Source organism: Oncorhynchus kisutch, linkage group LG28, assembly GCF_002021735.2.
Source record: "Oncorhynchus kisutch isolate 150728-3 linkage group LG28, Okis_V2, whole genome shotgun sequence".
NCBI lineage: Eukaryota > Metazoa > Chordata > Actinopteri > Salmoniformes > Salmonidae > Oncorhynchus > Oncorhynchus kisutch.
The window spans coordinates 7,202,707-7,229,314 of record NC_034201.2 but is presented as its reverse complement, the minus strand read 5'-3'; the positions used below and the strand labels follow the sequence as shown (position 1 = coordinate 7,229,314).

Here is a 26,608-nt window from a genome sequence, read left to right as displayed (position 1 = left end):
CTAAATATACTTAAGTATCAAAAGTATAAATCACTTAACATTCCTATATTAAAGCAAACCAGACGGGATAATTGTATTATTTTTTTAAGGATAGCCAGGGGTACCTGCCAACGCTCAGACATAATTTACAAGTGAAGCATTTGTGTTTAGTGAGTCCGTCTGATCAGAGGCAGTAGGGATGACCAGGGATGTTCTCTTGAGAAGTGCATGAATTGGACCATTTTCCTGTCCTGCTAAGCATTCGAAAATTATTTTCTTTAGGAATGTAGTGAAATAAAAGTTGTCAGAAATGTAAATAGTAAAGTAAAGTACTGATACCCCCAAAAACAACATAAGTAGAACTTGAAAGTAGTTTTACAACGCTGTTTAAAAAGGCAGTAAATGAGGCTGAATGAACTGTTTCGTTTCCAGACAAGGCTCCGCTGATAGCCAGGTGTAGCAGTGGTAAGGTGTTGGGACTGCTGTTGGGACTCTACTGTTGGGACACCTTTATGTGGGCCCAAACAGTTTGTGGGCACCATTATAGTGCAATTAATGTATTGTTTAGTGCTGTGTTGCGGCTTTGCTGGCATGCATTGAAAAAACATTTAGAGTTTGCCCCACCAAGATTTACATGCTAAAAATCGCCATTGCAAATGGGACTGTAGATTTGCTTCATCCGGAGAGGTTTCTTAAGGATGCGGGCTATGGTTGATAAACTCACTCTGATGTTATGGAAGATGGCAGGATTTTCAATAATCTGTTGTTGGATTTTCTGCAGTTTAATGGCATTATTTTCAACAACCATTTGCACAAACCTCCTGTTTGTCTGTAAATAGACATGTTCTACCACCCAAATGGTGGTTGTCTTTCAGTTCTACAAAAACAAAATAGCATACAGTACAGTAAACACTACAGTCATACACAACATAAACATGTTACAAAGTAGTATAGCTACCAATTTCAAACATACAATAATACATGAAACATTGACTTTGTTTCCCCTTACAGTATGCATTGGAATCTACAGTCTTTACTGTGCTTTATGTTGTACTGCTGTCAAGTAGTACAAGTACTAGAGAGGTCCAATGTCTGATTTACATACCTATTCTCATTTTGGTACTTCCGGATGATGGATGCTACGGTGAAGCGGCTCAGATTGGGCTGTACTCTCTGCCCAGCCTCTCTCAAGGTCAAACCATGGTTGACCACAAGGTCCACCACAGTTGCCCAAATTTCATCAGAGATCACTGTCCTTGTCCTTGTTCTAGGTCTTCCTCCACCCTCCATCTCTCTGTGCAAAGTTTGCTTCCATTGTTTTCCAAACACAGGAGTGGCCATTTTATCCATACCAAAGGTCTGATTGCAAAGTGAACATTTACACAATTAGTGTTTGCACATGTGAAGAGTGAAAGGGATACATTGAATTTAGCTCGTTGAACAGTGTTGCTTTTCATTTGCACAAGAGATTTTAGTTGTGAAGATTGTGCCAAAGGTAGAGAATTGTGTGTTGCGTTTTGCCAAATGTTTGTTATAGAATTGCAATCTGATTGTGAAGCAAAACATGTGCCAGTAGTATTGCAGATTTGGTGTCTGGTTCTGCTAAATGAGATACAGGTGTGGGTCATTGTGCCTCATGGGCCAGTTTTAGTGTGTAAACAATTGGGGGAAGAAAAAAAATATTAGTTAGGCCTAAATGATAATGTTGTAAGTAATAGTTGTTAGTGTTTGTAGTATCAGTTTACTGTTTTCAAGCAGTCGGTTTGGAAGTTGTTTATAACAGGTTGTGGCTCTTGTTCCTGTAGTTTTGAATGTCCTAGGGGGAACATACAGTGGAATGAAATAAACGCATGCACTGATTAGAGATCTGCGTAATGTAGACATTGCTATTGGGACGTGCTTTATCAGCGTGGGTCGATTAGGGTTGCGGTTACAGAACCCCCGTCACCCGGCCCCCTATTTCCCTCTCCACCGTCTCCCTATTTCCCTCTCCCCCATTTAGCGCGTCTGCGACCACCCAAATCAACCAACCAGATTTGCGCAGTCCGCGGGTTTGGGGCTTCGACTGAGAATGGGGAGGAGCGTCAGGGGAATCAGTCAAGGTAGCAGCAGGCATCGTCTCTGTTCCATTGTCATGCTAATCCGAGGTAGAGGAGTGTTGTCCATCACCGGCGCTCAACAGTTTGAATGAGACAGCACACAAAGGTCAGTTGTCGTCTTCTGAACAAAGAAATCTCAGAAGTTATCACAAGTTTGGAGAAACCTATCGGTTGCTGCAAGAGGCAGAGTAGATGCGCATCTGTTTCACCCAGCGCCGCGTTCTCTCTTATCTTTCAGGATAATAACCCTTCTTTTATTTTTATTTTTTTACCAGTCGTTCGGTTCATCTTTCTCGAACTCCGGTTTGTTTCATTGTTCAAATATAGGCATGGTTCCGTTGGGTTACTTGTTTCTGTGAAAGAGTTGCCCGCAAAATAGGCTATATTCTTGTTTTATTTTTTTGAATCAATGTATGGATGTTTTCCAGCTGAATTGCTCGGAAAATCAGAGTGCGCTTTCCTTAAGTACTTTTCATATGGTGGCATCGTTTCCCCGAAGTGGTTTGATAGCCTACTCCTTCGAATTTTTTGTATTTATTGGAGGCTAATAGGCCTACTTAATTAGAAGAATATGCCTATCATTTGATCACTTGTGTTGACCGTTTTCTGATATGATTGAGAGATGCATGCAGAGTTTAAAGAGAAGTCGAGCTGGCTGCGCATTGGACCGCTAATTTTGACACCTCTGCTGCCGAGTAACCATGTCATTATGTGGCTAATCAACTAGACAAAAAGGTGTGCTATTCTCAGAAGGGGCTAAGAATCTGTGAGAGGGTGATTCCCTAAGCCTTGGGTGTTTGGTCATATGAGGTACAGTACCACAACACCATCCTCTGTAGTATACATATTTTAATAGAGGACTAAGTTGTTACACATGTTTTTTAGAGGTCTTATCAGTTAGTAATATACAGTGGTGTAAAGTACTTAAGTAAAAAAAAACGTTCAAGTACTACTTAAGTAGTTTTTGGGATATCTGTACTTTACTTTACTATTTATATTTTTGACAACTTATTTTTACTTCAAAACATTCCAAAATAAAATAATACACTTTTTACTCCATACATTTTACTTGACACCAAAAGTACTCGTTACATTTTGAATGCTTAGCGGGACAGGAAAATGGACCAATTCACACTTATCAAGACAACACATTGTACATTGTCATCCATTCTGCCTCTAATCTGGTGGACTCACTAAACACACATGCATCTTTTGTAAATGATGTCTGAGTGTTGGAGTGTGCCCATGGCTATCCTTATATTTAAAAACAAGAAAATTATGCCATCTGCTTTGTTTAAAAGAAGGAATTTGAAATTGTATACTTTTACTTTTGATACTTAAGTATATTTAGAACCGAATACTTTTTCTCAAGTAGTATTTTACTTTTTCTTGAGTAACTTTCTATGAAGGGATCTATATTTTTTACTCAAGTATGACAATTGGGTACTTTTCCACCACTGGTAATATACAGCCCACTATATTATTTCACAGAGTAACCCTAGTTGCAGTGTAAGGCTAGTCCTATAACACACGCACGCACACACACACAAACATGGAGTAGAACCCACATGTGTAGGAAGCATCCTACGTGAAATGAGATTCCCTGAAGAAAGAAATCCTCTCCTGTCTGAAATCCTCTCCTGTCTGAAATCCTCTCCTGTCTGTTTTTGCTCTGCTCTGCCTTGCTGCCCTGTTGTCTGGTGTTGGTTTAAAAGCCCCCTACTCCTCGTATGAGGGAAAGATGTTTTAGGTGGCCAGATCAGGGTGAACTCATGATGATGGATTTTGAGTTGTAGCTGATTTGTATAAAAGGATCCACAACTTACTGAAGAATGTCCTCCAGCTAGCCAGCCATCAGCCTGGCGGAGCAGGAAACCTTGGATTATCAGACCCAAAGACTTGTGCGTGCGTACAACTGTGTGTGTTTGGGGGAGGGGGGTTGTACAGCTCTGTCAGAGCCCCAGTCTCAGAGAGTAAATATAGCTGAAATCATCAAAGTTTGTACCAGACCGCTCAGTTCAATGACATTAGATAAAGGGGTTAACAGCATATTGATTCAGGGACAAAGAGCAGCCTTCTCAGCCATCCATTGTTTTCCCCACAAAAGTGAGGTGAACTTTGTTTCCATCTCAGATATCATTAATACTGGAGCCTGAATTCTTTCCCTGGGATCTGTTTTCCTAGCAACGCTGTCTCGACTCACGTGATCAGAGAGGGAGATCTGACACACTGGTCTGGGCAGGAGGCTGTTGTAAATGCAGTATTCACACAGAGTTTATTTCTGGCTGAGTTTGATTGGTTTTCTCAGATGTTTTATTTTCCCGGGGGGTTGAGACCTCACGTTGTTTGGATAAGAAAATCCAGCAGTTGTATTGGAAGAGGGGGTGGGGGGGTGGCGGCGCTCCGGGGGAGGGGGGGGGGGCTCTGTGTGGCTGTCCAAGTGGGTGTTTGAGTGAGAAAGACACAGGGAAGAACCAACCAGTAAAAAAGCACAGCCCCCTTTATCAACGCATCGTGCTAACATTATCAAAACAGCTTTTCCAGACTCTGAAGTCAGGAGGACTTTGAATTAGGCGTCAGCCAGACTACTGTCCTACTCTGTAAGGTTTTCTCATTTAGCTGCTCAGCTCCAGACTGTGTCGGAGAACAGAGGGTATTTTGTAGTGTGCTCTATATACGGACTGGTCTGAGGTGTCGTGACAGTATCTTATACTGCTCTCTGCATTAAACAATGTGTTTTATTTGGATATTGATGTAATCGGCGGAAACTCAGTATAGCTCTGCTCCAAGAAGCATTCTCTTGTGTCCATTATGCAGTGTGTGTATTCACGGGTAGAGGAGTTGATTTGAGTTTGACAATTATTTTAATGGGAAGCTCTGAGAAGGAGTCCATTTTTACATAACCATGTAGTCATTACTGTGTGTGTGCATGGCAGTGTTCAATATATTCTACAAAGTACTCTCCTGAATCTGTGTGTATTTGTGAAAGTGCAGTTCTGTGTTTGTTGTTTTCCCAGGGTACACTGTGTCTAGGTGAATCCTACTTCTTCCACCCAGAGGAGGCCAGTCGAATGAAGAGCATGCTGCCCCAAAAGAGTCCTGTCACCACAATGGTCTACGGCTCAGGTAGGTCTCTCTCTCTCTCTCTCGAAGACAACACACAACCATTTATCCTTTCCTTATGCTAGCCTCTTACACCCATTTCTCTACTTCCCCCCCATACCTACTGCAATTCTCCCCTGTTTATCCCCTTTGTCCCCTTGCATGAGGAACCTCCAGATGTGTCCGTGTGATTGATGTGTGTTTATGGAAGTGGTTCTCAGTCCAGAATGTGCTTGTTCTGTCTTTCTGTCTGTCTCTCTGACACTAGTTATACTCTTCAGCTCAATGATTATGTACACAGCCAAAGTACTTTGGTCAAACTGCCCATGTAAGGTATAAATAAATGGACGACCACCACATCCTCCGCTATGCAGTGTGAGTTTATCTGCTGAGAAAAACAAATGGCAGCATGTAAGCACAGATAAACAAAGTCTGAGGCCAGCCAGTCCAGTTGACCTTAGAGCATGCAGGGCCCGGGTTCTGTGGGAGGAAGGGGTGTGCCGACAGAGGTGCTCAGGGTCCAGGCTGTCCCTCAGTGCTAGAAAGTACAAAGGCATTCTGGCACATCTTTCTCTGCCAACATTTTTCAATTTTTAGAAGAAGTTTTCTTTAACCACAGACTCTGTTTGTGTTGGGTCCAGAACTGTCTGAGGGGAGTTCTTCGCTGGTTTTTCCCTCCTTAGTCAGCACATTGCAGGGGCTGATCACTGTTTGGCTATTAGATCCCACTCAGTCCGATTGCCTCAATCTCGCTCAGCTCAGGTGTTAGGCTTGAAGTAGGGGGATTATAAGGGTGCTCCAAGACCGGATCATATATCCACATTAACGAGAGTTCTATTCATCTGATGTTTCCGCAGACTGTGTGAAGACTGAACACAGCAATGGCGGCTCAGTGGGTGGCACTGTGATGAGAGGCTCCCGTTCGAAGGCGGAGCTGCAGGACTTGATGGAGACTCTGCAGCGCAGGAAGAGTGCTCTGGAGGCTAGCCTCAGGGCCAGCGCAGAATCTACCCGCACCTACCTTAGCCTGCCTCCTCCCAGCCCTGTGTCTCCCACAGCCCACGGGAGCGCCATGCGCCCCCTCTCCTCCAGGGGCCTCCCCTACATGACCAGCAGCAGCATGCCCCCCTCTCCTCGCCAGGGCGAGCGTCCTCTCAGCCCCAACCCGCCATACACACGCTCACGCCACCAATCACAGGACAGCCTGCTTCTCTCTAACTCCTCTGATGGTCGCCGCCCCCCTGTAGCCAGTTCTCTGCTGTCCATGTGGAATGGTTCCTCTTCCTATGGGGAGCCTGCCCCGCGCCCACCTCGGGGCCACAGCGGGGCGGCCAGCATGCCCTCCAGCCCTCGTCTTGGCCGCAGGCTATACGCCCAGGGCCGGAACGTGGACAATGGTATGGACCCTGCACCACGTCAGAGGAAGTACTCTACAGGGTCACTCAATGGCCTGGGCTCTACCCACAGTCGCTCTCTACCCCGCCTCCACCGGTCGGCTGACTCCCCGGCTCTGTCCCTGCCACCACGCCGATCCATGGGCTCCCACCGAGGGGAGAAGGTTTCTGTGTCCTTCTCCTCTAAGTCGAGGCGCAACCTGTTTTCTCTGGAGCGGCCGCCAGATGTGACTGTGCCAGCCACAGCCAGTGTACCGGGTACTCCCCGCCGGGCCAGCCTGGCCTCTCTGGGCTGTGAGCTGGAGGGAGGGGGCCTGCAGGGCTCCTCACCCTGCCTGGACCTAGGCCTGGGGGAGAGGAGGCTGTCCTTTGGGAAGGGAGGACTGGGGCCGGGATCGAGGAGGGGCAGCATCAGCTCTCTGAATGGGAAGGAGGAGCTGAGAGACTACCACATGCACCAGAGAGACGAGAGGCTCAGAGAACAGGAGGTGCAGAGACTGGTGAGAGAAACAATTATTTTACTCCTATTCATTATTATTCTGCCATGATAATATCCTGCTTTTATTATTCACTCTAGAGTTTAATCTAGAAGGTCCTGATTGTGTGGCTGAGACACCTGGTTTCATTCTGCCAGTTCATCTGGTCCCCAGTCTCTTCACTAAGGGACTGTTATGAAAACATGAAAGTGTTTATGGAGCTTTGATTTCAGGTTCTGTCACTTGAGAAGACTAATTGGATTTCTTTGACTAGTTCTCACCATGTTTCACAAGCTCTCTGTTTAATTGACTGAACACACACTCACTCCTGCTGTAAAGAGATGGAAGCCATTCAGACTGGTACGCCATAAAACCAGTTGGTCAGACTGGTTAAAACTCCTTTGAACGTTGCTTTCCTCGGAAAAGCACTGGATACAATTTTGCACGTCAGAATCCCTTTAAAAATGTGGTTTCTCTGGTTTTATTGTGTTTTTATGCTCTGTTTTTATAGGTTGTTTGATCGTGCTTGTGGGTGATCACATTGTGTTGACGAAAGACTGTAAATAGACTAAACCACCCATCTACGAAATAATTGGATCCCAGTATCACAATCTGAGGGGTATATTGGCTGTATACGTGACTGTGTTGGCCACTGGTTTCTCCCCGTCTGTGTGTAGGAGCGCCAGCGGCTGGAGACCATCCTGAGCCTGTGTACTGAACTGGGCCGTGTGGAGCGGGACCAGAGAGGCTTGGCCGTCTCCGACCTGCAGAAGATCAACAAGGAGCTGGAGAAGTTGCAGGTGTCTGATGATGAGTCTGTGTTCTCCGACTCCCCTGGCAGCGTCAGCGGCACTGCCCCGGAGAACGGCTTTGGCACCAGAGCCGAGGGATACCAGTTGGCAGAGGAGCGGCAGGTCCGCGAGCGCCATCACAGCGGGCACAGGGATGCCAGGGCCCAGTCACCTGCTCTCAGCATGCGCAGCAGTGCCCCCTCACCCTCCCCTCACCATAGAGCCAAGGTAAGGCCTGGTGGACATGCCTTACATTGTCCTGAGACCGGAGGTCTTTCCTTTCTAACCCTTTCAACACTCAAAGAAGCACTTCAATATAAACATGTGGGGCACACATACTCACACAGTGAAAAGTGTATAGAAAAAGTGTGTGCGTGTGTGTGTGTGTGTGTGGGGGGGGGGGGGGGGTGGTATAAAAAGAAACAAGGAATTCTGGGTATGGGAGTGATTTCAAAGCATCTGCATGACACAGTATTTCCTGACATAGCTGCGTGTGTTCACCTATGACAGAGTGAATGTAAATACACGCATACGTTTTTAGTAATTTTAAAGTACACTACATCACGAAAAGTATGTGGACTCCTGCTCGTCGAACATCTCATTCCAAAATAATGGGCATTAATATGGAGTTGGTCCCCTTTTGCTGCTATAACAGCCTCTACTCTTCTGGGAAGATGTTGGAACATTGCTGGGGGCCTTGCTTCCATTCAGCCCTAATAGCATTAGTGAGGTCGAGCACTGATGTTTGGCGATTAAGCCCTGGTTCGTAGTTGGCGTTCCAATTTATCCCAAAGGTGTTCGATGGGATTGAGGTCAAGGCTCTGTGCAGGCTAGTCAAGTACTTCCACACCGATCTCGACAAACCATTTATGTATGGACCTTGTTTGTGCATGGGGGCATTGACACGCAAACTGTTGCAACAAAGTTCGATTTTTATTTATTGAACCTTCATTTCACTAGGCAAGTCAGTAATGAACAAATTCTTATTTACAATGACTGCCTGCCCCGGGCAAACTTTAACGACACTGGGCCAATTGTGCACCGCCCTATGGGACACCCAATAACAACCGGTTGTGATACAGCCTGGAATCAAACCGGGGTCTGTAGTGAAGCCTCTAGCACGGAGATGCAGTGCCTTAGACGACTGTGCCAATCGGGAGCCCAGAATGTTGGAAGCACAGAATCATCTAGAATGTCATTGTATGCTATAGCGTTAAGATTTCCCTTCACTTGAACTAAGGGGCCTAGCCCGAACCATGAAAAACAGCCCCGGACCATTATTCCTCCTCCACCAAACATTAGTCGGCATTATGCATTAGAGCAGATAGCTTTTCCTGGCATCCGCCAAACTCAGATCCATCTGTCGGACTACCAAATGGTGAAGCGTGATTCATCACTCCAGAGAACGCGTTACCACTGCTCCAGAGTCCAATGGCGGCGAGCTTTACACCATGCTGCTTGTGTGCGGCTGCTCAGCCATGGAAACCCATTTAATGAAGCTCCCGACGAACAGTTATTGTGCTGACGCTGCTTCCAGAGGCAGTTTGGATCTCGGTAGTGAGTGTTGCTACGCGCTTCAGCACTCGGCAGTCTCGCTCTGTGAGGATTTGTGGCATACCACTTTGCGGCTGAGCCGTTGTTGCTCCTAGACATTTCCACTTCACAATAACAGCACTTACCGTTGAACGGGACAGCTCTAGCAGGGCAGGAATTTGACAAACTGACTTACTGGAGAGCTCAGTGACTTTCCAGCAAGGCTATTCTATTGCCAATGTTTGTCTATGGAGATCACATGGCTATGTGCTCGATTTTATACACCTGTCCGCAACGGGTGTGGCTGAAATAGCCGAATCCACTCTTTTTAAGTTCTCCCACTTAAAAAGATGAGAGGCCTGTAATTTTCATCATAGGTACACTTCAATTATAACAGACAAAATGAGAAAAACAATCCAGAAAATCTGGATTTTTTTAATGAATTTATTTGCAAATTATGGTGGAAAATAAGTATTTGGTCACCTACAAACAAGCAAGATTTCTGGTTCTCACAGACCTGTAACATCTTCTTTAAGAGGCTCCTCTGTCCTCTACTCGTTACCTGTATTAATGGCACCAGTTTGAACTTGTTATCAGTATAAAAGACACCTGTCCACAACCTCACAGTCCCACTCCAAACTCCACTATGGCCAAAACCAAAGAGCTGTCAAAGGACACCAGAAACAAAATTGTAGACCTGCACCAGGCTGGGAAGACTGAATCTGCAATAGGTAAGCAGCTTGGTTTGAAGAAATCAACTGTGGGAGCAATTATTAGGAAATGGAAGACCTACAAGACCACTGATAATCTCCCTCGATCTGGGGCTCCATGCAAGATCTCACCCGTGGGGTCAAAATGATCACAAGAACGGTGAGCAAAAATCCCAGAACCACACGGGGGGACCTAGTGAATGACCTGCAGAGAGCTGGGACCAAAGTAACAAAGCCTAACATCAGTAACACACTACGCTGCCAGGGACTCAAATCCTGCATTGCCAGGCGTGTCCCCCTGCTTAAGCCAGTACATGTCCAGGCCCGTCTGAAGTTTGCAAGAGAGCATTTGGAATGATCCAGAAGAAGATTGGGAGAATGTCAGATGAAACCAAAATATAACTTTTTGGTAAACTCAACTCGTCGTGTTTGGAGGACAAAGAATGCTGAGTTGCATCCAAAGAACACCATACCTACTGTGAAGCATGGGGGTGGAAAAATCATGCTTTGGGGCTGTTTTTCTGCAAAGGGACCAGGACGACTGATCCGTGTAAAGGAAAGAATGAATGGGGCCATGTATCGTGAGATTTTGAGTGAAAACCTCCTTCCATCAGCAAGGGCATTGAAGATGAAACGTGGCTGGGTCTTTCAGCATGACAATGATCCCAAACACACCGCCCGGGCAAGGAAGGAGTGGCTTCGTAAGAAGCATTTCAAGGTCCTGAAGTGGCCTAGCCAGTCTCCAGATCTCAACCCCATAGAAAATCTTTGGAGGGAGTTGAAAGTCCGTGTTGCCCAGCAACAGCCCCAAAACATCACTGCTCTAGAGGAGATCTGTATGGAGGAATGGGCCAAAACACCAGCAACAGTGTGTGAAAACTTTGAAGATTTACAGAAAACATTTGACCTCTGTCATTGCCAACAAAGGGTATATAACAAAGTATTGAGAAACTTTTTTGTTGTTGACCAAATACTTATTTTCAACCATAATTTGCAAATAAATTCATAAAAAATCCTATAATGTCATTTTCTGGGTTTTTTTCTCATTTTGTCTGTCATAGTTGAAGTATACCTATGATAAATTACAGGCCTCATCTTTTTAAGTGGGAGTACTTGCACAATTGGTGGCTGACTAAATACTTTTTTGCCCCACTGTATGTATATTTTTATAACAATCTTTTTTTTTTTTTTTTACTCAAACCACCTTTGGACTGGATCGTGGGCCAAACCGGCCTGCAGGCTGTATGTTTGACACCCCAGCATTAGAGGGTATATGAGCACACAAGGTAGTTTCCACTATGTAGCCCTGCGGGGGTTGAGGTATGCAGGAGTGTTGCTGAAGATATAAGGAGTCCTCCTGAAATATTCTATACTTTCCCCGTAGGCCTGTATTTAAACACAAAGTACACCTCAAGTGGTTCCTCCGTATTTCACTAGGAGCTTATTCGGACTCTGCCCCTAACCCCAGTCCCAGTTTGAGTCCCAGTGCAACTATTAGAGTTATATTATCGCTGTAAAACTGTGGCATTTTTCCACTCTAGAGCAGTAAGGAATTAATGCTGTGGTTTGGTTTTAATGGAGTTCTCTGGGGAATAGTTCAGTTACAGCCCTAAGTCAGTTACAGCCCTATCTGAAAGGAGGGGGAGCAGGAAATGACTTTAACCCCAGTGGAATAACTGTATGTGTGTGTGCGCGCATATGGTGTGAGAAAAGTATTTGTCCAGATGTTTTCTTCATATTACAGTACTTACCCAGTACCTGCTTTGTAGCTGATATTAATATTTAGACCATTTCCATAGAAAATCATACTACCTTTTTTTTAATTGGGGGGCAAAAATATTTTGAGGGCCTACTTTATTCCCTGACTACCAGATTAGCATTATATTTCATTGCATGTAGAGAATACATTTCCGACTATTTGTTACGGCTGAGGCAGAGACCCATTAAAGACACAAGTTATTGAACCTCCCAATCCACTCTTCTTCCGACTCACATTCCTAAGCCCTGGCAGTGGAACAGTGGAGCAGTTAGTCAAATACCGTCTCTGAAACAGCCCATAAATCGTAGGACTGCCTGCCACATGAGGTTCAGACCGCTATAGACCAGCACTACTTTAGGCTCCTATGTGGAGTAGGAATCAGATATTGTAGAGGCTGTGATGGGTCAGAAACAGCATGTGGCTGAATGTGTGTGGATTAGACCTGGGGCTGATGAGAAGGAGCGGGTGTTTGATTCTGTCTGGTGGCAGCAGGCCTCTCTGACGGGTAGAGGAGATGACTAAGGCTTGTACAGTAGAGTCCTTCTGATGTAGCAGAGTATGAGTGACCCAGTCCCTGTTCTGCTGAAGGACTTGGGTTTCCTCTGCATTACAGACACGAGGCAGGAGCATTAATCCACCCTACTATCACTCACAGCATTCTGCAGCAGCTCCATCTCACCGACGTACTATGGCAACAAATGAGAAGGAATTACAGGATGTGAAGAAAACATAAAAACACATTTCTTTCCCCCATACCCCTGTGTACAACAGTGGATATCTTTAAACAAGAGGCATGATCCTGACGTGGGCTTTTATAATAATTTAGACATGATATCATCACAGTGTTGACGGTAACACACATTGAGTAGATGCAGTAGTTTGTGGACTAATGCTGGTTCCGTAATATCACCAGCAGCAGGCTGCGGAGGATGTGCATCTGAAACAGGAAGTGAGCCGTATTGAGGAGGAGAGGATCCAGGTGCTGAACAACGTAGAGGAGGTGGAGCAGAAGATCAAAGACCTGGACAACCAGATGGAGGAGTCCATCAGAGAGGTATGCAGCGCACGCCATGGGATTGTGAACGGAGCTGCACGCATGCTGGGTGTTTGATGTTTGTGTCAGTGGGAGTTAATGTTGATGTGTGTGTTTATGAGTTGGAATTCTTTGTGGAGTTAGGAAATGAATGTTTACAGTTGTGGCTGGGTAATGATACTAGTGGGGGTTAGCGCTGGTATCTGGCTTTTGGGAGCGAATTATCTAGAGTTATGGATCATTGTAATTTAAAGCTGCGTCGGTCAGTGGGATAATGTTACCTGTGTGTGTGTGTGCAGATGGAGGTGGAGCGGGCTCTGCTGGAGGGTGAGCAGGTCTCTGAGATGGCCCTGCTACAGAGGGAGAAGGAGGTACTGGACCAACTCAATGAGAAGATTGGCAGCACTGACAAGACTGCCCTCGCAGAGAAGTCCCAGGTAAGTGCAGCAGATGTTGTCCAGCCCTGAGTTGGATGCCATTGCTCTCAGACACAGGGAACGTGAGGGGGAGAGACGGACAGAGAGACAGAGTATGTGGGAGTCGGGATGTCAGTGGTAAGACTCTGACTAGGAGGAATCTACAGTCCACAGGTCTGAATATAGTAGAGCAGTCCAACCCACAGGTCTGAATACAGTAGAGCAGTCCAGCCCACAGGTCTGAATACAGTAGAGCAGTCCAGCCCACAGGTCTGAATACAGTAGAGCAGTCCAGCCCACAGGTCTGAATACAGTAGAGCAGTCCTTCCTCTTTTTTTTTCTCCATCTCTCCACTTTGTTTCCTCTCTCCCTTCACTAACACTCTCTTTCCTCTCTCTGTTGTCTTGTGTGTGCGCATGTATGCGTGCGCACTTGCGCATATGTTTTAGTGTGTGTGTGTGTGTGTGTATGCATATGTGCGTGCCTTTGTGTCTGTGCGTATGTGCCTATGCATTTGTGTGTGTTTGTGTGTGTCCATGACTATGCAGGAGAAAGCCTTGCTCGATGCTGAGAGGGTAAAAGTAGAGAGGCTGTCAGAGCTTGTCTCTGAGCAGAAGACCCAGCTGGACAACTGTCCCGAGGCGCTCAAGGAGCAGCTTCAGCAGCAGCTCTCCAGGGTCAGTAAGACACAGCAACAAACTCCTACCTGGTCCCTCGCTCCTCCTCGGTTATTATGACTGCCTTTTCTCCCTTTTAACACGTTGCTTTCTGCTTCCGACGCTCCTCCTCCTCGTAATTCACCCTCCTCTTCCATGTGTTTGCTTTTGCGTTCTATTTCTGTGGCGCACCTAGAATCCTCCTCTTAGGCCATCCGCTCCCTTTTCTAGATGTCCTCGTATCCCACCCTGCCTCATTCGGACAGCTCCTTTTCTAGTTCTTGGTTTCACTTGGTCTCTCCCCTATGATTCAGACCGAGATAGGAAAGTGCAGTGACTTGAATGATGTGCTCAGAGAGTAGATGTATGTTGTTATCCAGCTAATGCATTTAACTGGCACTGCAGGATACATGGAGTTCATTACTGTGGTCTAGTTGTCTGTAAAATGGACATGTACACTGCTCAAAAAAATAAAGGGAACACTAAAATAACACATCCTAGATCTGAATGAATGAAATATTCTTGTTAAATATGTTTTTCTTTACATAATTGAATGTGCTGACAACAAAATCACACACAAATTATCAATGGAAATCAAATTTATCAACCCATGGAGGTCTGGATTTGGAGTCACACTCAAAATTAAAGTGGAAAACCACACTACAGGCTGATCCAACTTTGATGTAATTAAACAAGTCAAAATGAGGCTCAGTAGTGTGTGTGGCCTCCACGTGCCTGTATGACCTCCCTACAACGCCTGGGCATGCTCCTGATGAGGTGGCGGATGGTCTCCTGAGGGATCTCCTCCCAGACCTGGACTAAAGCATCCGCCAACTCCTGGACAGTCTGTGGTGCAACGTGGAATTGGTGGATGGAGCGAGATGTCCCAGATGTGCTCAATTGGATTCATGTCTGGGGAACGGGCGGGCCAGTCCATAGCATCAATTCCTTCCTCTTGCAGGAACTGCTGACACACTCCAGCCACATGAGGTCTAGCATTGTCTTGCATTAGGAGGAACCCAGGGCCAACCGCACCAGCATATGGTCTCACAAGGGGTCTGAGGATCTCATCTCGGTACCTAATGGCAGTCAGGCTACCTCTGGCGAGCACGGAGGGCTGTGCGGCCCCCCCCAAAGAAATGCCACCCCACACCATGACTGACCCACCGCCAAACCGGTCATGCTGGAGGATGCTGCAGGCAGCAGAACGTTCTCCACGGTGTCTCCAGACTGTCACGTCTGTCACGTGCTCAGTGTGAACCTGCTTTCATCTGTGAAGAGCACAGGGCGCCAGTGGCGAATTTGGTGTTCTCTGGCAAATGCCAAACGTCCTGCACGGTGTTGGGCTGTAAGCACAACCCCCACCTGTGGACATCAGGCCCTCATACCACCCTCATGGAGTCTGTTTCTGACCGTTTGAGCAGACACGTGCACATTTGTGGCCTGCTGGAGGCCATTATGCAGGGCTCTGGCAGTGCTCCTCCTGTTCCTCCTTGCACAAAGGCGGAGGTAGCGGTCCTGCTGCTGGGTTGTTGCCCTCCTACGGCCTCCTCCACGTCTCCTGGTTTACTGGCCTGTCTCCTGGTAGCGCCTCCATGCTCTGGACACTACGCTGACAGACACAGCAAACCTTCTTGCCACAGTGCGCATTGATGTACCATCTTGGATGAGCTGCACTACCTGAGCCACTTGTGTGGGTTGTAGACTCCTTCTCATGCTACCACTAGAGTGAAAGCACCGCCAGCATTCAAAAGTGACCAAAACATCAGCCAGGAAGCATAGGAACTGAGAAGTGGTCTGGTCACCACCTGCAGAACCACTCCTTTATTGGGGGTGTCTTGCTAATTGCCTATAATTTCCACCTGTTGTCTATTCCATTTGCACAACAGCATGCGAAATTGATTGTCAATCAGTGTTGCTTCCTAAGTGGACAGTTTGATTTCACAGAAGTGTGATTGACTTGGAGTTACATTGTGGTGTTTAAGTGTTACCTTTTATTTCTTTGAGCAGTGTATTTGTATGTCTGTGTTTAAATCCTCCACACACTGACCCACTTAAAGCCAGTGCATTCTCTATCGTGTGTGTGTGTGTGTGTGCGCGCTGTCTGTTAGGATGTGGAGGTACTGGAGGCTGAGAGGAAGTGGTTTGAAGACCTGGAGTTCCAGCAGCTGGAGAGAGAGAGTCGTCAGGACGAGGAGAAGGAGGGTCGGAACCATCATTTACTCCGAGAGGTAGCAGATTACCAGCGTAGTACTGTCACACGCAAGGAGAGACTCCTGACCCTGAAGAAGCAGTCCACACAGATTACCCAGCAGTCTCAGCGAGAGAAGGACAGTTTTCTGAAAGAGAAGAACAACCTGCTACTCATGCTTCAGAGGGTAAGAAGGTTTTTGGTTACTGGTTTTGTTTTGTTTTGTATCGGACTGACTGCAGCTGTTTACCTGACAGTCTGTGTGTCTCTAGGAGAGGGAGAACCTGGCCTCGCTGGAGAGGAAGTATGCTGAAGTGACTGGAGGGCAGGCCTTCCCTAACAACCCTGTTGCCATGAAAGAGGTATTTAATACAATTCATTAACTACTCAAAGTGCATACCTTATGTCTGACCAGCAGAGGGCAGCTGTGTCTGTACTAGGAGCCCTCCAGTGCATGACTGGATTTCCTAACAACAGAGGAAGTTGCTTTATAAAACCACCACTTTCAATGAATGTAAAGCTTTTATCATTTCCATATGTTTCTGTTCTGGTCTCTTCAGCACTTCCGCTCTCTGGAGGAGAGGAGGCGGGGCAGTAAGGAGAACTCCCACCTCAGTGACAATCTCCGTAAGAGGAGCCAGCAGCCCCTCAGTCACTACAGCAGCTCCACACTGGGCCGCAGCCTGTCCTCTAAGGTGAGCATGGGGGACCAACATCCCCATTGCACGTCATTGAAATATTGATAATGCCATTGAATGCCAGAGTCCCCTCATCTGATTACTGGAGCTTTGGGTTAGAGAGACACTTACCAGGTCATGATCTCTCGCTCTCTCTCTCGCTCTCTCTCGCTCTCTGTCTCTGTTGTCCGTCTATCTACTCTGCAGTCCCACGTGCCCCTGTCCCAGAGCTCCAGCTGTGGTAGTGCCATCCCCCGGGGCCTCTCTGTCTCTCCCCGAGATCTGGAATCTCAACGCCTGCTCAAGGGTGAGACAAAACACTGTTTTGTGAACACGATATCTGTGTCTACTCCAAAGTTTAAACTTAATTTGAGATTTTCTTAGTAAGTAAATGATGCCTCTAATGAAGTACTGTCTAGAAGGAAACTGTTAGTTGAAGGAAAGGAAACTTGTTTTCATCTCGCAAAGCCATCTCTCTGTCTCTCTCTGCCCTTTTCTCTCATCATCCTTGGATTCCCCGCCTCGCTCCCTAACCCTAACCTCTACTGCCTGTTTCTCTCCGCGTGCTAGCTACATGCTACAGGGTTAGACATTTGTAGCTTTCCCTGTCTTGCGTGACCTGGTCCACATTACAGGTCAGTCTGAATCGGTCTGAGCAGTAATGACATGTTCATGATCCTCTGCTCTGATAATGTTTCCAGCAGGAAGGAACAAGAGACTTTGGAAACCGTTCCGAGAGGGTTGAAATACCACGCCCATTTCAGTGTTATGAGGGAATATACTATTTGTGTACCAGCAATACCCTTGGACCAACTGCAATCAAGTTGTGACAGTTAACCAACAACAAACCTTTTTACGTCTTCCATCTAATCTGATAAAAAGGCTTTAGAAAGTGTGTGTCTGTCTGTGTGTCCGTCTGTCTCTCAGCAGGCCACAGCCACCTGTACGCGAGTGAGGACCGACAGAGACTGGTTGACCTGTGTAGCAGGACCGTCTCCGAGTCCAACGTCTTCCTGGACTCCTTCCACTACACAGACAACGGCCATGCCTTCGACACGCTCAGCGTGGACAGCTCTGACAGCATGGAGACCAGCATCTCTGCCTGCTCCCCAGACAACATCTCCAGGTGAGAGGGAGAGCGAACTGTTCACATAGGATCGTGGTTCAAGCAGGACCATCAATGTGACATTAGTTGAAAATAGCATTTATTTATTTTTTTGTTCTAGAGTAGAGCTGGGTGACATGGCCGTAAGAGACATTTTATGAATTCGAGAGATGTGACTCGGCATCAGTCCATATGTATGGTTATTTCCTAATTCTGTGCGGGAGGGAGGGGTGTGGCTGAGGCTGGTGCAGGAGTGTCAGGTCACAAACACGTCTGTGCTCTCAGTGAATTGGCCCAACCACCTGTTAGAGCATTGTGGGAACCCAAAACATCAGTACCGTGTCACTGGGATAGTGCCAGGATGCTGAATCTAATGTGAGTAAAGGGCTTTCTCAGGTTGTCTGTTGTAGAGAGGAGGCCGTGTTTTTGTTCAAACCTAAAGTACTGTGTTGCATTCTTTTTGGGGCGAAAAATTGTGTTTGCGACTTGTGTGTTATTGTTTAATGGCAGTTCTTGTCGGAAGGGAATGAGTTAGATGAAATCATTTCAACTCTCTGACAAAAGTTGATTATGCTCATTGGTTACGCTTGACCACAGACACATATGGTTCGGGATTTTCCATTTGATGTCACGCTCTTCCAAGCGAAACTATGCGACTCATTCTAACTCTTCAGGATATCTTGTTCCACTGGTAAATCTATGTTTATATCTATCGCTGCAGATGTTGTTTGGGTGTATCGTGATAGTCCTGTACAATCTGTATGTTATACGTTTTTATCGGTGAGGAGGCTGAACAACGTGGCTTCACCCAGACGTTGTCCAGCTGTCTCACAGCCAGCAAGCAGAAGAAGTGCGCTTTCTGCATGTTACTAATCCTGTACACTACACAACAGCTCAGAGTTACCACTGGTTTAGTGTGTGAATGTGGTCTTGGTCAGTCCATACATTATTTACAGGACAGAAACAGAAAGACGAGGGAGAAAGTAGTGTCTATACTTTGTACGTGATGGGATTTTATGACTGATGCAGAGGTGCAGTAATAACTTCATAGTAAAGGCCCTAGTCTGGAATTTCACTCACACTTAAACAGTTCGAGGATTGACAGTGCTTTCCTGGTGAGTGTGTGTCCTCTTCCTTGATGTGCGTTTCTGATTCTCTTTTTTTTTTTTTTTTTTCACAGTGCCAGCACATCCAACGTAGCAAAGATTGAAGAGATGGAACGTTTGTTACGAGAGGCCCAGGCTGATAAGAATCGTCTCCTTGAGCACAGGGTAATGAAGCCTTCATAAGCAACCTCGTGTGTGTGTGTGTGTGTGTGTGTGTGTGAAACCATGCTGTAACTATCATTGTGTAGGAGCGTGAGATGGAGGTGCGCAGGCAGGCCCTGGAGGAGGAGCGGCGGAGGAGGGAGGACCTGGAGAAGAGACTGCAGGAGGAGACCAGCAGGAGGCAGAAGATGATCGAGAGGGAGGTGAAGCTACGCGAGAAACAGAGGGCACAGGTGGGAGATATAGAATCAGATGGGCCAAGAACATCAATAACTTCAGATGCATGGTAATTTAAGGCGAGGGAGGCACCATAGGCTGCAATGCCATTTTTCAATCTACTTATCAATATAGAGATTTTTTTTGTATTTTGGTCCCTTTAAAGATGCATTCCAACCCTTTGGGGTAAAAATGTTTAATCACCTCCTCCCCATTTATTATTAATAATATGCATAACAATAACACACTATTTTAGTAATGTGTTTTATTATGATTTTAGTGGCAAAGCTAAATAAAAAAAATCACAATATGAGGTAAACTCCAAGCAGAACACCAAGTCCAATGGGTATATCCTCTGGCGTGTTCTCCGTATCCACAGCCAGAATGATTTTGTATGGCAATCGAACAGGTTTCCTGTTATATTCATCAGAGGTGTAGGGAGGTTAAAGTCTGTGAATCCCAAACGTAGTAATTATACAGATGATTAACAAAACATGCACACAACAGTATTCATACCATGGTTTTTGTGGTGAATGTGAATGAACAAAAACTGTTTTTGATCATGGTTTTCATACGCATGCCTTGTCCATAATGTAGAGGCCTTATAGGATATTCATTGACGAAGAATGGAAGGAGGATGGTAAATGTGATCTGCAATACATACCAATACCAATTTACATACCTGTTGTATGCCTCCTTGTCTGTATACCTGCAGACAGAGAAAAGTTCAGTCATCTGCACCCAATACAGCTTACAGCTAGCCTTCAACATATTCTTATAGCCTACTCCAACCTCTTTCTTGATTGATATATCCATTGAATTGCGTCCATTTTCTGTTTTAGAAAGATTTGCACAAATATGAAAAGACAGCTGGTATCATCATGAAACAATATAAATTGAGATCATACAAGGGACAAATCTTACCTTAACTGAACAATGTAAAGATCTCTTCAATTTAAGTGTCTCCACCTGCTGTCCTTTCAAATTCAAATCTAAACGTCTCAGTTGGGCAGTTAGGTTCCTGCAAGAACCCCCTCTTGTGGGGTTCAACAAGGGATCCCCATGTTTTGTTTGTGTAGTTATTGGTTTTGTCTACATTCAACTGGTAAGAGATCATTGTGATATGAATGGGGGGAGTATTACCCTGTTAGGTTGTGGTGCCTGGCCTTAAATAGACATGATTCAAGACAACTTGAAATAAAAATGTCTAGCAGATCTTCAACTTGATTGCAGCTTTTAACTGTTGGCTCAACACAGACTAGACACCTGTGACCCTTGTCCCCAGGCCCGGCCGATGACACGCTACCTCCCTCAGAGGAAGGATGACTTTGACCTCCATGGTCACATCGAGGCAGCTGGACACAACCCAGACAACTGCTACCACCTGGCCATCACCGATAAAACCTGCAGAGGGTTCCTGGTCAAGATGGGTGGCAAGATCAAGACCTGGAAGAAACGCTGGTTTGTCTTTGACCGGAACCGCAGGACCCTGGTCTACTACGCAGGTGATTTAGAACTTCTATTCTCTCTCTTTCTCCCTCTTCTGTCTGTCTGTTGCGGCTGTGATTGGTGGATCAATCAGAGCGCTGAAGGAAAAGCAGCGCCGGTATCATCGTCAGGCTATGCTGCTCTGCTCTGGAAATCTAGGAAGTGCTTTGATTTAATGTCATGCTTTTTTTTCACCGCCCATAAACATAGTCATTCCAACGCTATGTGCTCTGTTCCAGACAAACACGAGGCCAAGATGAAAGGGGTCATCTACTTCCAAGCCATAGAAGAGGTTTACTATGATCATTTAAAGAATGCACACAAGGTAAGGTACAAATTATTTACACGTTTAAAGTATCTAGAGTATCCTTGTTTTCAAGGTAAGAAGCACCATTTTTCTTAAACTAGACTTGACATTGTTGTTTTATTTCTCCCTCTCTTGCACCCTCACAGAGCCCGAACCCATCGCTGACGTTCAGCGTGAAGACCCATGACAGGGTGTACTACATGGTGTCTCCCTCCCCTGAGGCCATGCGCATCTGGATGGACGTCATCGTCACCGGGGCTGAAGGATACATGCATTTCATGGTCTGACAAATCAACAGGAAATATCCTCTCCTCCAGTTCCATCGCTGCCTCAAAGACAAAGCAATGTGACTGGTCAGGATTGAGAATCTGTGACCCGAGCACAATTACCCTCCTGGTTTTTTACCTTTTACAGCCACTTTCATTTCGGTCTCACTTCAGTGAGCCCACCTCTCTCCTCCTCCTCCGGGACTGATGTGATGGTAATCTGATACTTCAGTTTGGCAATGAATTACTTCCTCTGGAGGATTAGGTGTCCAGTGTTGCTTGTTCATTTGGAAAGGACAATCTAGGAAGATTCGAATACTTTTCGTTTTATGTGTGGAGAAGCCTTTTGGCACAATCACATGGTTTACCCTCATGATATTTTGAGACCGTTAATGACCCTGAGTCGCTGTCTAGGGTGTTTTTATGCAGTCGGATAGGCTAACCGTGTACTAGAGGTTACTGTCTCGTCCTTTCCACCATCCAAGTTGAGCCGGCTGTTGATTGGTCAACCAAAGCTCTCCATCGGTTTTCCTTCCAGCTGGACAGTCTCTTTCCCCCCCCCCCCTCATGTGCCAAACCTTCCGGGGGTCTGTCTAGCATCTGCACAGACTGAGGACAATAGCACCCTCCATTGGAAAACCCAAGGTGATGCACATAACTGATATGCGTCTTTTGTACCTTACTGTTGAGCAGGAACGTGGGGTCGACAGGGGAAATCCTAAAACGCCGGAGACTTGAAGGGTTTGAAAAGTACCTCTCTCATCACTATGTACCAAAGACATACTTATTTGTATGTAAATCATGTAAATGGAACCTAAAGGCAAATGAATACTTTCAGGGTGTGGAAGACGATCTGTATGCATGTATATACATTTAGTGTGTGCCACACAGCTAAATAAGTTGGCAAAAACATTCCAGGGCACTTAAAATACTAGTTCAAAATGAATGTCTTAATCGAACATTGTATATTGTGCCTTTTTATGTAAGTCCATCTTATGACAGGTTGTGTAATATCAGGCTACCAGTGGGCTGGGTGCAGCTCCCTACCCAATGAATGGGCTCATTAATTTTGGGAAAGATTTCGAAGGCCTTGCATTGCTCCTATTGTAAAGCACCATGTGATGTTGGATGTCATTGATGTCCTTAGCGTTGGCCTGTTTTTAGTTATTACACAGTCTCTGTAAGACCTGTGTAGCGCTATAATAGTTATTGCTTTTAAAATGACTTTTTTTTGGGGGGGGGGGGGTCACAAATAATGGAACATGTATTTATATTGGTTTAATTGTATCTGCTCTTCTTTTTTTGGACAAATGTATAAATATGTGTCAGTAGTCTGTGCATGTTGAACATACAAATCAGCCATGTGTTCAACCAAAGAGCAAAGCAATCTCCAGTGTTCTGGAATGATTTATACTGAAGTCAAAATAGAAAAGAAAAACTGGGTCAAATAAGTAGAATCACATTTATCTTAGCTGATGTATTTTGAATTACTGTGATCAAAAAATGTATTCTTCTTTTTAAGATCCAATGATACTGAAATGGCTCCCTCAGTCACGGTGAGCTCATAGGTAGCAAGTAGTCGCATGGTCAATGAGGTTACTGGGAGAGTGCACACGAGACCAAAGGGTGTTGAGGTGACGGTTGATTAGCTCATAGGGAATTTTTCACCGTGTTATGAAGGGGACTGACTAGTTCCTTGTGACCAGTTGACATGTCAAGCAGGAATCCTCATGCTCGGCCTGTGTGACTACACAGTATGGGCACACTTCAAGTATTTTCCATATGTGTACCAAGGAAACAATCACTTTTATGCATTGAAAATATATATATACATTTGGTATTTTTATATGAACAGTGGTAATTCAGATGTTAATTTTTAATCCTGCATGTTTTTTTTTATACAAATGTAAGAATAAATCATATATGTTTACTAATTTGTTTCATGTTACTATTTCTATTCCGGTATATTTTATACTTCAATCCTAAATGTATTGTAACTGGGTAAATATTCAACATGTAAGGGCCATATTAATGTTTTGTATGATGTAGATTATACAGTGTAACCGGTTAGTTATTATGGTGATATATCAAACGCCACGGTCACAGGTGTTACATTGCTTTTACACTAGCTAACTATGCCGTTCAACTCATGCGAACGGGTGACCTAATTTGCACACTCCTACATGGCCAAGAATATCCATCTGGTGCACACTAATTTGCCAATTTCTCTCTGCTTAACCACATACAGATAATACATAGGGAATTAGGGAATGATTGGCTGCTGTTTTTAATGATTTTTTTTTGGGGGGGGGGGGTGGTCTGCAGAATGTACCCAGACAGAGACAACACCCATCAGACAAGACTTTGTTAAACATACATATTTTGATGTGGTCATTTAAAATGTGCAGGTACAGTTATGCAATTCATGAGTGAATTTGAGCTAACTGACACATTTGAAATGATAAACTAGGTGGTTTGAACCCTGAATGCTGATTGGCTGAAAGCTGTGAGATATTAGACCGTATTCCACAGGTATGACAAAACATGTATTTTTACTGCTCTTATTGCATTGGTAACCATGTTTATAGTAGCAATAAGGCACCTCGGGTGTTTGGTATATTGCCAATATACCACGGCTAAAGGCTGTATACAGGCAGGATGCGTTGCGTCGTGCCACACCCTCTTCGGCTTTATTGCTTAAATATACATCCAAGCATTGTAAGATGTGTAATATTACAGAAATCATCCTGTCCGTGTGTTCATAAATGGCATGAGTGTGCACTTTGGGGCCCTTATTCATTAATTGGACCCCCCCACCCCACTCTCCAAGTCCTTTCATTGGTTGACCTAGTAGGGTTGGCATGGAGACACTAAATTAAGCACGCTGAATTAGGTTCTAAAGGAGCACATCCTTTCTCTTGAGGCAGAGGCAGACAAACACACACGGAGACGTTACTCTGAATTACCCAAGTGCATTGTGGGGGTGGTCATTTGTGTAACATATCTGGGGCAGGAGGCGGTTTGGTTTTGCAGAAGCCCATGGCTGCATTGGCTTCAGCAGGTTGAGAATGAAATGATGACCGACGTTTAGAGAAGGCAGTGAGAGTCAGCTTTATGTTCCTGACGGAACAGCCTGATAGAATCTGCATGTCTTCTACCAGGCTAAAACATATTGCTTATCCTCACAGTGTTCAACATGTCAGCAACGTGAGTGATAATCCGTGTTGAACAATAAGCAATAAAGGGTATCATTTAAGAGCATTGTTTAAATGTGCAGTGTGCGCTTGCATAGACATGTGCCGTATTGTATAAGCATAACATGGAGTAGATTCATCTGTTTCCTGTGTAATTCTCTACAGATAATCTCATCTCCAATGTCAGGCTTTACGTCACATACATAATGCAGCTTATCACTGACATTATAAACCATCCCTCACCTAATGTCATCCAATCAAATTGTAATTGTCACGTGCCCCAAATACAACAGGTGTAGACCTTACCGTGAAATGCTTCCTTACAAGCCCTCAATCAACAATGCAGTTTTAAGAAAAATAAGAGTTGAGAAAATATTTACTATACAAACTAAAGTAATTTTTTTTTAAAGAGCAACGATAAAATAACAATAACAAGGCTATATAACAGGGGGTACCGGTTCCGAGTCAATGTGTAGGGGTACAGGTTAGTCGAGGTAATTGAGGTAATATGTACATGTAGGTAGGGGTAAGTGACTATGCAGAGATAAAAAACAGTGAGTGGCACCAGCGTAAACAGGGGGGGGGTCAATGCAAATAGTTCAGGTAGCCATTTGATTAGCTATTCAGCAGTCTTATGGCTTGCGGGTAGAAGTTGTTAATAAGCCTTATGGACCTAGACGCGGCGCTCCGGTAACTCTTGCCGTGTGGTAGCAGAGAGAACAGTCTATGACTAGGGTGTCTGGAGTGTTTGGCAATTTTTAGGGCCTTCCTCTGACACCGCCTGGTATAGAGGTCCTGGGTGGCAGGAAGCTTGGCCCAAGTGATGTACTGGGCCGAATGCACTACCCTCTGTAACGCTTTGCGGCTGGAGGCCGAGCAGTTGCCATACCAGACGGTGATGCAACCAGTCAGGATGCTCTCGATGGTGCAGCTGTAGAACTTTTTGAGGATCTGAGGACCTATGCCAAATCTTTTCAGTCTCCTGAGGGGGAATAGGTGTGTTCGTGCCCTCTATATGACTGTCTTGGTGTGTTTGGACCATGATAGTTTGTTGGTGATATGGACACCAAGGTTACTTGAAGCTCTCAACCTGCTCTGCTACAGCCCCGTCAATGAGAACGGGGACGTACTCGGCCCTCCTTCTCCTGTAGTCCACGATAATCTCCTTTGTCTTGATCACGTTGAGGGAGAGGTTGTTGTTCTCTGACCTCCTCCCTATAGACCGTCTCATCGTTGTCGGTGATCATGCCTACCACCGTTGTGTCGTCGGCAAACTTAATGATGGTGTTGAAGTCGTGCTTGGCCACGTAATGTCATCCAGCTGTCCTAGTGTCATGTATATATACCTGCTGGAGAAAAAGACTGGAGAAACACTACTACAGAGACGCAAAATGTACTGCTCAGTGCTCATTATAATCCTAGATTTTTCATGGCCCATATGATCCACATATTCACACTTCTCTCCCTGCAGTGAAATCCATTATTATACCTCAGTAATGCTTCTATTGTCTCTGTGCCTGGCCTCTAACCACCCTGCTCCACATAGCTCTACCACTATTGACTACTCCTTCCTACCCTACACCATCCCTAGTCTATCGCTACCAGTCTGCCACCGTAGAGGTTCCATGTCCCTATCTATTTTCCTGAACGACTTACAGTTAATCCCTCCCTAGCCTCCACCATGTCCTCCTGCGTGCCTCATAAATATATAGAGCCTGGGGATATTGTTCTTTTAGCAGGGAGAAATGTTTTCACAGTCCTGATGTCTAATTCAGCATCTGATGCGGTGAAGTCCTCGTGTTTTTCCTGCGCAACGACGACTGCGCTCCTCTGCTCAGGGCCTCTGGCCTCACTTAGTGAACAGAGCTGTGTTTGTGCAGCTTGCGTCATGCTTCATCTATAAATGTCGATTACTTGCTAAACGGCCAGCCCCCCATCACCAGCCCAC

The 26,608-nt window shown here is 45.4% G+C and overlaps 1 protein-coding gene across 13 annotated transcripts; it reads left to right on the top strand.

Annotated features, from left to right (window-relative positions):
* Positions 1–1,961: 1,961 nt before the first annotated feature.
* phldb2a (pleckstrin homology-like domain, family B, member 2a) lies at positions 1,962–23,400 on the top strand. Of its 13 annotated transcripts, none has more exons than XR_004206002.1 (17): positions 1,962–2,184; positions 5,096–5,204; positions 6,038–7,074; positions 7,728–8,069; positions 12,757–12,897; positions 13,176–13,313; positions 13,841–13,969; positions 16,060–16,326; positions 16,412–16,501; positions 16,700–16,834; positions 17,024–17,123; positions 17,747–17,942; positions 19,102–19,192; positions 19,276–19,475; positions 20,691–20,910; positions 21,133–21,218; positions 21,347–23,400. XR_004206002.1 is itself a non-coding variant. In XM_031808125.1 (17 exons), the coding sequence occupies exons 1-17, from the start codon at positions 2,167–2,169 to the stop codon at positions 21,485–21,487; spliced, it is 3,360 nt and encodes a 1,119-aa protein (XP_031663985.1). In that variant the 5' UTR covers positions 1,967–2,166; the 3' UTR covers positions 21,488–23,400. The 13 variants fall into 13 exon arrangements, 11 of the variants coding, with proteins under 11 accessions (XP_031663985.1, XP_020320098.1, XP_020320097.1 ...); XR_004206001.1 differs by having other exon boundaries at positions 1,963–2,184; positions 17,744–17,942; XM_031808125.1 differs by having other exon boundaries at positions 1,967–2,184; positions 17,744–17,942; positions 19,276–19,392.
* The last annotated feature ends 3,208 nt before the right edge of the window (positions 23,401–26,608 follow it).

Excerpts from the sequence above, each read along its gene's own strand:
- phldb2a (XM_020464507.2), top strand. Across the intron at positions 5,205-6,037 it reads CACAATGGTCTACGGCTCAG|ACTGTGTGAAGACTGAACAC; the intron begins GTAGGTCTCTCT and ends ATGTTTCCGCAG. Across the intron at positions 17,943-19,101 it reads TCCCCAGACAACATCTCCAG|TGCCAGCACATCCAACGTAG; the intron begins GTGAGAGGGAGA and ends TTTTTTTCACAG.